Source organism: Oreochromis aureus, linkage group 15, assembly GCF_013358895.1.
Source record: "Oreochromis aureus strain Israel breed Guangdong linkage group 15, ZZ_aureus, whole genome shotgun sequence".
Classification (NCBI taxonomy): domain Eukaryota; kingdom Metazoa; phylum Chordata; class Actinopteri; order Cichliformes; family Cichlidae; genus Oreochromis; species Oreochromis aureus.
In genome coordinates this window covers 12492023-12502389 of record NC_052956.1, presented here as the reverse complement: position 1 = coordinate 12502389, position 10367 = coordinate 12492023, and the positions used below count along the sequence as shown (strand labels likewise).

At 42.1% G+C, this 10367-nt stretch overlaps 1 protein-coding gene across 1 annotated transcript in view; it reads left to right on the top strand.

Annotated features, from left to right (window-relative positions):
- Positions 1–678: 678 nt before the first annotated feature.
- afg1lb (AFG1 like ATPase b) overlaps positions 679–10367 on the top strand; it is a 32401-nt gene continuing 22712 nt past the window's right edge. The window contains exons 1-5 of the mRNA XM_031727716.2: positions 679–799; positions 1023–1330; positions 7533–7596; positions 7692–7793; positions 8048–8175. Of these exons, the coding sequence (XP_031583576.1) occupies positions 685–799; positions 1023–1330; positions 7533–7596; positions 7692–7793; positions 8048–8175 (717 nt within the window). The 5' untranslated portion in view covers positions 679–684. The remainder of the gene's footprint in view (positions 800–1022; positions 1331–7532; positions 7597–7691; positions 7794–8047; positions 8176–10367) is intronic.

Genomic DNA, 10367 nt, shown 5'->3' with positions numbered 1-10367 from the left:
TTAATTTCTCCACGTGAATGTTGTTCTTGTTTAAGCTAAAAAGAAAATTTTCATAGTTTATTCTGAAGGCAAACTACGCAAATTCCGGTATCACCCAGTCACTTACCCTCGCCAGCTTGAAATGCCGTGGAGCTGAACTTCCGATCAGCTGAGGTTCAGCTGACGCTGCTCTGTCACCCCCTGCTCGATTTGTTTACAACCTGCCAGCGGGCACATTACACACATCGATTACTACACTACAGACACAAAAGTGTTCATTTTACCCTACAACCCAGATCAAACACAGCTAATAATATAAAGTGACTGCTAGAACATAAACATGTTATTGTCACATCCCAAGCGATCTAAATCTGGAAATTTAATGGTCGGTATTATGTTATTCTCCTTAAAAGCCCTACTTCACAGGGTTAGTCATAATAATTGGCCATCAATAACACTTTATAGTCAAACACGGAGAGAGTAAAAGTCAACAAAATACAGAATATAAACTATAAATTGTATAAAAATGTATAATTATATTGCTCCTTTGATGCATAATCTTATAGGTATATGTGTATACTATAGATTTCACACAGATTCGTAACATCTATTTAAATTTGAAATTTTCTAAACGCCCCTTCATCGTGCTATTGCGAAATGCTTGTGTGGATGAATCTCAATAAAGTTTTAGCGTTTTGAAACATCATGGCGACTTACACAGCTGCTGCCGCTGTCAGTCGCTCACTGAAGTTTTTCCTCAGAGACTCTCCTTTGATTTCACGTCAGATTTGTCGTTTGTCGAGCAGTTTCTCCGGAAAAGGTAGGCGTCTCTGCGCCAGCGTGCAGAGACTAACCCGTGCGGGAAATGTTTCAGACTGTAGTTCCTCTATCTAGATTCGGTGTGCTACAACTACACATTTATTGCTACGACATGTTTTAATTCAGCTTTACTGGAATCATATTATAACATCTAGATTATACTATATCCAGGCATATTTTCTGTTTGCGTGTAACACTGACGTGTTCTGGTGTAATGCTTCAAGGTTACAGTAGTTGGAGGGCATGCTGTTCATCTGCATCGACCTGCTCCTCGGATCCTGCAGCAGCAGACACGTGTGGCTCCAGTGAAACTCTTGTGCACTTTGATAGCCTCGTTCAGGGTGGCTTCCTGAGGAGAGATGCCCAACAGAGACGGGTTCTCCTGCAGCTGGCTCAGCTGCAGCACACCCTCAAGAGCTACAGTAACAGTATCTACTTGAATCCACCCATTCTAAACTCAAAAGATGACAGCAGCCAACATCACAGTGGCACCAGAGCAGCCGAAAACAAAGGCAGTGAGCTCACTGAAAAGGTAATGGAGTTATTGTAATGACATGATTGTTCATGTATCATCACAGAGAAGTTGTGCTGACCATGGTTGGAGTGAATAAGGCAGGTTTAGCTTTTCAGAGAAGATACAACTTGCCCGTTTTTATCCCCAATATATACCACAGCTATTCAGTTACTGCAAAAATCAGGACTTTTTTTCTTCAATCTATGTATACTTACTAATATACTACACTCTTCTATTAGGTACACCCCCCTTCCCCTTCAGAAGTGCATTATGGGCTAGATTAAACAAGGTGTTGGTAACATTCCTCAGAGATTTTCTTCCATATTAACATGATTGCATCACACAGTTGCTTCACATCCATGAACAAATGTCCTCTTCCACCACATCACAAAGGTTCTCTTTGAGTACAGCAAAATCACTGCCATGTTCAAGAAACCAGTGTGAGAGAATTTGAGGTTTGTGACATGGTGCGTTATCTTATTAGAAGCAGTGGTTACACTGTGGTCATAAAAAAGACATGGACATGGTGAACAATAATGCTCAGGTGTTCAAACAATGCTCATTTGGTACTAAAAGGCTGAAGATAATATCCCGCACACTTTTACCACCAGCTGGTGGTAAAGCTTGTTAAGTGTATGACACTGGTAAAAGTCATTTTCTTCTTCCTTCATTTGATTGAGAGACACATTTTTAATAGTTTTGCTTCTGGACACCTCGACCAAAGAGAGCTTGCGTAGTTTTGAAAACAAATATTTGGGTAAACTAAAATGAACTTGAACGAAAATAATGAGACAATGAGAAAAGTATTTTGGCATTGACATAAATGGTTCTCTGTAGAACTGAGTACTCGTGTTTATTGACGACATAGATGCTAATAGAAGTAGGAGGATTAATCCCAAAGTGTGATGGGCTATACCAGGGGTCGGCAACCTGCGGCTCCGGAGCCGCATGCGGCTCTTTAGTCCTTAAAGTGCGGCTCCGCTTGGTTTGGGCAAATAAATTAGAAGTATTTAGCTGAAGTGTATTTTATTTATGTTAGTTCTTTTTAACTTGTAGTTCTAAATTGGAAGATTATTGTGATATTGAAATATAAAAATAAAATGATATTCTATTATTTTTTCATCGCTCAAAATAAGAGTCACACTCGCGGAAGCCGGTGTACCCGCCGAAACGCCGTGCATTTATCGAGACTTTCAACCCCAGGTATGCCAATTATGGATCTTCGGATCCACATTATGTCAGCAGCTGTTCTCCACCGTGAACTATGTTAAAGACAAACACCGTTCACGCCTGACAGATGACAGCTTACAGTCCTGCGTAAACTGACTTTGTATAGCCCTGATTTGCGGACTGTGCGCAGAGGTTCAGGAGCAGAAGTCCCATTGTAAACATATCACGGCAGACCCGACGATGTTTCCATGAGCATGCTTTTGAGCATCTCTTTATTGAGCACTTTTCACACACGGTTGCTGTACGCATACAGCCGGCTGTAGCTTTTCAGCTCACAGCCCGACAACACAACAGCACAGATAGCGCAGACTTTAAGGCAGCGAGGCGTGATTGCGGGTGTCGCTCAGGTGCGTCCGCCTCCCCTGCAGCGGCGCTGCAAACCACGCCCGCCGCACGCATTAACCAGGTAAAATACATATTTAGGCAGAATTTTGCAAATATCTATTTTTCATTTTCAGCAGCATAGTGCTTTTTTCAATTATTTTTAAGAGTCAGGTCAAGGCTCCAACAGCCCAAAGGGGATATAAGGGTGGCGGCTGACAACAGTTTTGTTTGCTACATGGATCATTTTAGTTCAGGTTGGTGTCTTTCCTTTTGTTATATTTCTTTAAGAGTTCAAAATGTGTTGATTACATAAATATAATGTAATTTTCTCTGTAGCACTTCATGGATTTCATAAGCAACACACTTAAGTTGTTCACACAAAGCATAAAGATAAAAAACAATATATACAGTGTTATCTTCATTTTAGATGTCAAAAAGTATTTGCGGCTCCCAGTGTTTTCTTTTGCGTGGAAACCGGGTCCAAATGGCTCTTTGGGTGTAAAAGGTTGCAGACCCCTGGGCTATACTCTCTGTTCAGATTCAGCCAAATGCTGCAAAACTTGATCGGTCAGCGCGTCACAGTGCAAATGGATAATGACCCAAAGCAGCAAAAGCAGTCCAAGTTTCTCCAGGCAAAGAAATGTGATACTCTTCAATGACCAAGTTACTCACCTGATCTCAACCAGCTTTTTTCAGTTACTGAAGACAAAACTGAATGTAGACAGACTCGAGGTCGCTGCAGTAAAGGCCCTAGCAGATCATCTCAGGGAGGAAACGCAGCATTTGGTGATGTTCATGGGTTTTAGACTTCAGGCAGTTATTGATGCAAAAGATTTTCATCAAGTCTAATTAATTTTGAGCCTCTAAAAAGGGAACTATGTATAAAAAAATAGTTGTAATTAACTTTGCATTAACTGTTTTTGGAATTTAAAGCTGACAATCTGCACTTTAATCACATTTTGGTTGTTTGATTTGAAATCCACACACACACAGTGGCGGTGTAAAAACAATTCTATCTTTCAGTCACAAAATATTTTATCTCAATTACCTTGTATTTATCAACTGGTTAAACTAAGGGCATATCTTATTGACATAAAGGCCTGGATGACCTCTAATTCTCTACCTCTGAATTCAGACAAAACAGAGGTCACTGTACTCAGACCTAAAAAATCTTAGAAAAACAGTGTCTCACTAGATATCCATTTTAGATATTTCACTTTTACATGACATTACCTTGCATCTAGCACTGCTTTCTTTCATCTGCACAATGTTCTCAAAATTAGAAACATCCTGTCTCAGAGTAACACGGATTCCTCACTTGTAGGCTCGGCTACTATAATTCAGTAATATCAGGTTGTTCTAAAAGTTTCCCCAAAAGCCTTCAGTTGATCCAAAATGCTCCAGTGAGAGTACAAACAGGAACGAGAAAGAGAGAGCATATTTCTCCTATACTGGCTTCTCTTCACTAGCTGCCTGTTAAAGCCTGAATTAAATTTAACATCCTTCTCTCTGCTGATGGCTGCCTCTCCATAAGCCTGGTTTTGCTAGAGATTTCTTCCTGTTAAAAGGGAGTTTTCCTTCTCACTATCACTGTTCTTGTTTATACAGGGTCATGTGACTGTTGGGGTTTCTTTCTTTCTTTTAAACATTGTAGGGTTTTTACATTACAGTATAAAATGCCCTGAAGCAACTGTTGTTGTCAATTGGTGCTATATAAATAAATCAAATTTATTGTAATTGAATGCAAAAAGTAAAAAATGCATTGTTCATTTAACTGTAATAATATATTTTATTGTACCCATGAAATATGATATTTGTTTTTATCGAAAGGTGCATCATCAAACCCTTGATTAATTTTAAACAACCTCATATCGACATTTTTGAGCACCAGAGTTAAACGTAAGAACAACAGACTTCACTAGAGGTCTAATCACTGTGGCCTAAAACAACTAGCGACTCAGTGTTTCACTGTATTTTAAACAAGTTTCATTTTCTGCGAGGAGACAGATGAGCCATGCAGACAAACATTTAAAACAATCTAAACTCGAGGTTCACTTTGCAGTTTTTTCCAGCGCTTTCAACCACATCTCACACAGTCTTCATCATCAGGGAAGGTAGTTTGTTACACTATTAAAATATACCTGCTCAGTAGCTGTTCTAAAAAATAATAAAAAAAGCTTTTCAGTATGTTGCATGGCAACAGACTGACAAGTGACAACTGAACAAACTCCATTCACCGATGAAGACCATGCAATACTGTTGAAAGCCTCGGAAAAAAAGCTAATGAGACAGTCTTGAAGGGTATTTATACTCTTTTTCAGGGTCAAGACCAGTGTTATTTCTTCAAAAAATTCCTACATAATAAATAAAAATTAGAAAAAAAACATTCGCAAAACTGAAAGCATCGGATTTGCATCGTTGGGATTAGGATGCATTACGCTGGACATTATTTGGGGAACAGTTTAGGATTTATAAGGCAGCATAGATATGTCTGGATCCGGATTGTCGTTGGATTAAAAAGCACCACTGACATCTAACATATGGACGGACTTCACAGAGTCGACTTCCCTGTTCTCCTGTTGTATCATCGATGGTGGCCGTGGGGCTCAGGTCAAAGGGAGGGTAGGGGTCTGGGAAGTTTATTGTGCATGTGAGTTTTGGAACGGCATAATGCAGGGGGGCTGTTGTTGTTTTTAGGTCAGGGGAGCTGACTGTCTACTATTTGGTGGTGGGAGTTTTTTTGTTGGTTGGCTGGCACAGACACACAGGGCTAGGCAGAGATTTTGGAAGGCAGCAGGGCAGACCTCCCGCTGGGCCCGTCCCGGCACCCCTCTCACTCTCTCACCGTCCCCAGGCAGTAATGAGGGGATCCCCATTGTCTCAGCCATTCTTGTCCTTTTTGCTTTTGATTTGGGACTCTGACAAATACTTTGGTGGTAGGCTATCAACACCACCACCACCAACCACCCTCACACCCACTCCTCTCCTTTTGCACCTTATTTCTTGCTCTGTCTGTCACACACACACATACGCACACACACACACACACACTGACTGGAGTACTTATGCAATTATTCCAGTTTGAATCAGGTCATACCACTGTCCTTTTGGTGTCTGTTCTCTCTGTGAAAGTGCCGCCATTGTCCTCACTAACTGACCAAGTCTGTGAGGAGAGTACACTTGACTTAATATTGACCCAATGTGGCGTGGTTTTGCGGATGGTTGGCTGACAATGGGCCATTGTTCAGTGGGATCCACCCTCTTCAAGACAGACCTGCATCATGGAGTCCTCCTGCACATGGTAGGCCTCCAGCAGGACAGTTGTGTTAAACTTGAGTCGGGCTCTGACGATCTCAGCCGACCATGCCTCTGCGAGTCATTTTTGGCAGTGGTCAAAAGAAGTTCTTCCTAAAGCCAAAATGACCATGTCCTGCATGTGAACTTTCCACTCATGTGCCAGTCTATATCCTGCAGCATGGGGTGAGACGAGGCCACAGAGCTCAGCTAGACAGAGTGGCTGAGGGACGGCCTTGTCCTTCGCCACTCTGCCGTAGCAGAATGGTTTCCAGCCACTGACAATTACCCCGCCATGCCAGAGGGCACCTTGGGAAGTCAGGGAGAAGTCACACACTGTTATGCCAGAGCAGACAGGAAAGGCTTGTTGCTCTTCCAGTACTTCACATCCAGCCCAGGACAGGCAGTGGATGGAGGGGTGGGTACAAAGGAGGGAGGGGTGGAGCGGGAACAGAGAGAGAGGTTGGATAGCAAGCTTGTTTTTTAATTTAGTTTTCAATCTGCCATTGTCCACATTTTACCAGAGTCAAGTGCCCCTTGTGCATGGACACTGAGTTCGGTGGACACCGAGTACCATCCTCTAACTAAATTAAATTTAAAGAGGCCAGTACTTTTTTTGTTTAGCGAGTGATTAATTCCAAAGCTATTTGGTGTTGCCCGGTTACAGAGATGGACGATCCTGAACCGGAGCGGTTTTTTTAAAGGCGACAAAAAGATCCATAATTTGGCCACCCATAGATATTCTTCACATTATTATTACATATGATTAAGCTGACGGCACATTCATTCACATGGCTTGGGTCCTCTTTGGCTTTACTCGATATTCTCAGCTTCGTCACACAGAAGATTTTTTTTTTTTTTTTTTTTTGAAGCAAGGACCTTTTGATAATAGGAGGCAGGCAGCACAATGACTTCCAGCAGCACCTCAATGCAACAGTACCGTATCACAATTAGCAGCGCTAAACAGGCTGCACAGACAAGTCCACTCCATCTCGTATGGAGCCTCATCCAGTCCTCTCCGTTTTGTCTGACAAATCCCTCCATTGTTCCTCTGATGATGCTTTTCTTTCGTGGGAACCCTGGCTTGTCTTGTTGATTAGATCCCCTTTGTCTTCCTCCCCTGCAGTGGGCTAGTCTGGAGATTGTGAAACCTCACACTGTAGTGGTGGCTTAATGCCTTAGCATACTTTGTTTATTAGATGATGTTTCAGACATTTATTGGAATCAATATGAAGAAGTTTATTTAAGTCATTAGCTATAGAGTGGAAATAATCACTGTGCATGCATTTCAGCGACTATGTTGGTTGAGATTCATGTAAAAAAACAAAAAAATGCACTATAATCAACCTAATTTTAATATTTTGTCCCAAAGGAGAAACCCCTTCCACCACCACCAGGACCACCACCCAAAGGCTTCTATATATATGGAGATGTTGGTGAGCTTGGATACAGAAAAAGCTCCTATTATTATACAAATTAACATCTCTGTGGTTATCATAATCACTTTGATTTGGTTTTCCCACCTTTTCAGGCACAGGGAAGACCATGCTTATGGATCTGTTTTACTCCCATGTGAAGAACAGTCGCAAAAAGCGAGTCCACTTCAACGGCTTCATGTTGGACATCCACAAAAGTTAGTAGCATCCTCCCATTCGTCAGCTCTAACAGCCCAATGTTTACCTAGCATGACTTTGTAGAAGTTTTCCGACTCCCCGTGCACCGGAGATCCTATATTTATCCCTCTGTTTGTCCTGACGCCGTCCTGCTAATTGTCTACCATTATGCACACAGGTGAAATTACTGCTTTATTCAGCACTGTCAGTGGGTTTGGGTTGCCGACGCAGGTGTGCTTTAAGATGTGCCTGACGTTTGTGTGCTGCTTTAAAGGGATCCATCGGAGGAAACAAAGCCTGCCAAAACGGAGGTTAGGGAAAATGTTCACCTATGACCCCATATCACCGGTTGCCATGGAAATCAGCAGTGAGACCTGCCTCTTGTGTTTTGACGAGTTTCAGGTGAGCAACCATGTCACAGGCACTGTTGTAAAGCAGAACATTACACAATGAGAATTTTAAATACTGTTACGTGTTTTGATATTGTAACAACTGCACTTATGTACTGGCTAAAGCTGCTCTCTTATTCGCCAACGATCACCACAGCAGATGGCTCAGTATGTCTGATGGGGATATATTTTTATCCTGGATGCTTCGCCAGGGATTTGTGCCTCCTCCTGGTGTCGAACTGGGGGTCTTTCACACATTAATTGAAAGCCATGTGCTTTATATATTCACTGATAAATATAGTGCTAGTTAAACTTTATATATTTTTGGCATGCTATTGTTTACATGTGCTATTAATATAAACAGGGATACGTGTCTGTCAAGTCAGGCTGGGGATTATTTTGTTTCATAAATAATATCTGTGTGCTTTTTCCTAGTTTTAAAAGAGGTCACAAAGAGAAAAGAGATAACTGGGAGTTTTCAAGTTTTATTCCATAATATTTCACATTGTTTAGAGTGAATCTGACTAGTTGTCTTTTACCAAAGTGTTGATTTATTGTACAACAACCCAACTGAATGCTGGGGTCAGCAGAAACTCACAAATCAGACATCTTAAAATCTTTAAAGAATAAAACAAAGCGATAAACTGCTGTTTATTTCCTGCAGTTGGCAGCAGTTGCTTTTTCTTTCAAGGAACTAGAAAAAACTTGTTCAATGTTGCACTCTGTGTATTTTGAGTTCAGAGTTGAGTGCGTCTCCTGTTAAGACAACTGTGTGCTTCTAATCTGAATAAAAAACAGGACTGGGGACACCTAGTGGCCTTTTTTAAATATAGCACAATTGCAAAATGACTTCCAGTTATATTTTCTCTCTTTAACGTGGAGTTTAGTTATAGTTTACTAGGACAGATAAAGGTACATTGTTTAGTCTCACAATAGTTTGCTCTCAAACCATTACAGCCACACTGTACACAACTAAAGGACCCCCTTGAGTCATTAGAGATGCACAAAGTTCTCACCATTAGAGGTGAGAACCACTACTGAGGCTGTCTACTCTCTGTGAGATTGTTAGTCATTCACTGCAGTGAAGAAAAACACGTGTTTCTGCGTTCATCAATAGCCAGCCAAACACATCTGTTAGCAGCACAATGTTGCTCCTTTTACTGATATCATTACAGTTAATGCCAGCAGGTCAGAGGTCACAGAAGGTGCAGTTGCTCCCTCTAATCACTCCCCGTGCATCTGCGTGGATCAAGAGCCGCTCCTTTCATCTGGCCGTCTTTCACATTTTAAACCGCGGCGCTGTTTGTGCATTCTCATTGATTTGTTTTGTTTGCTGTCGCCAGCTTTGCTGTTTTCGCTTGTCGACTGTTGCTACCGGTGAATGGCGGGGGAAACAAGTAGACATGTGCGCGTTGTTTGTGATGCATAAATAAGAGGTTGCGAGGTTGGGAGAGTTGGGGGTTTGGGGTGGGGGGGGGGGGTGCGAGGGTCTATACCAATCAGCATCCTCCACCACTCAGCCATGCAAATGAAGCTCTGGGTATCAGTCGCACTCTCCTGCTTCCTTAAGTGAGTGGAGCTAGAAAGCGACTGGCGGCGGCGGGTCAGATGGATCTTATCCTCTTAAATGCTAATGACATTTTTCCATTCTCTTCATTAGCGCCGTGCCATTATCAGTAATTTGTAGCCCCCCCCCGCCAGCTCTCCTCCCCTCCTTCCTTTTGCGACCCCTACCCGGCTCCCCTAATGAATACTCGCCATTGAGAGGTCCAAGATGGAAAGATGGGTAGAGAGTGAGAAAGAACGTGGAAGAGTGAGAAGAAAACGCTCGAGCATCATTGTCTCAGGGCCTCAGTCACTGTGCAGCCTCTGTGAAATTGCTCATAGGTTGTGTACATAAAGAGGTGTAACATCAAAAGAGGTTTAATTTGGCACCCGTGTGCCTCGCTGTAAACTGACAGCCGCTTGAGTAATTGGATGCTCATTTAAATATCGGCAATGGCTGACAGAGATTGCACCATTATTTTTTGTGCTCCACAAGTGCTACATCAGTCCCCCTCCACCTTTCTCATCCTGTGGGTACCCATTCTCTTTCCCTCTTCCCCTAGTCATTCAGCAATCAATATTGCCCCTCATACTATGCCCGTGTGGAGGGCACATGAATAAACAAATCCATGTTGTATAAAAGGTCATTTTTAAATGATT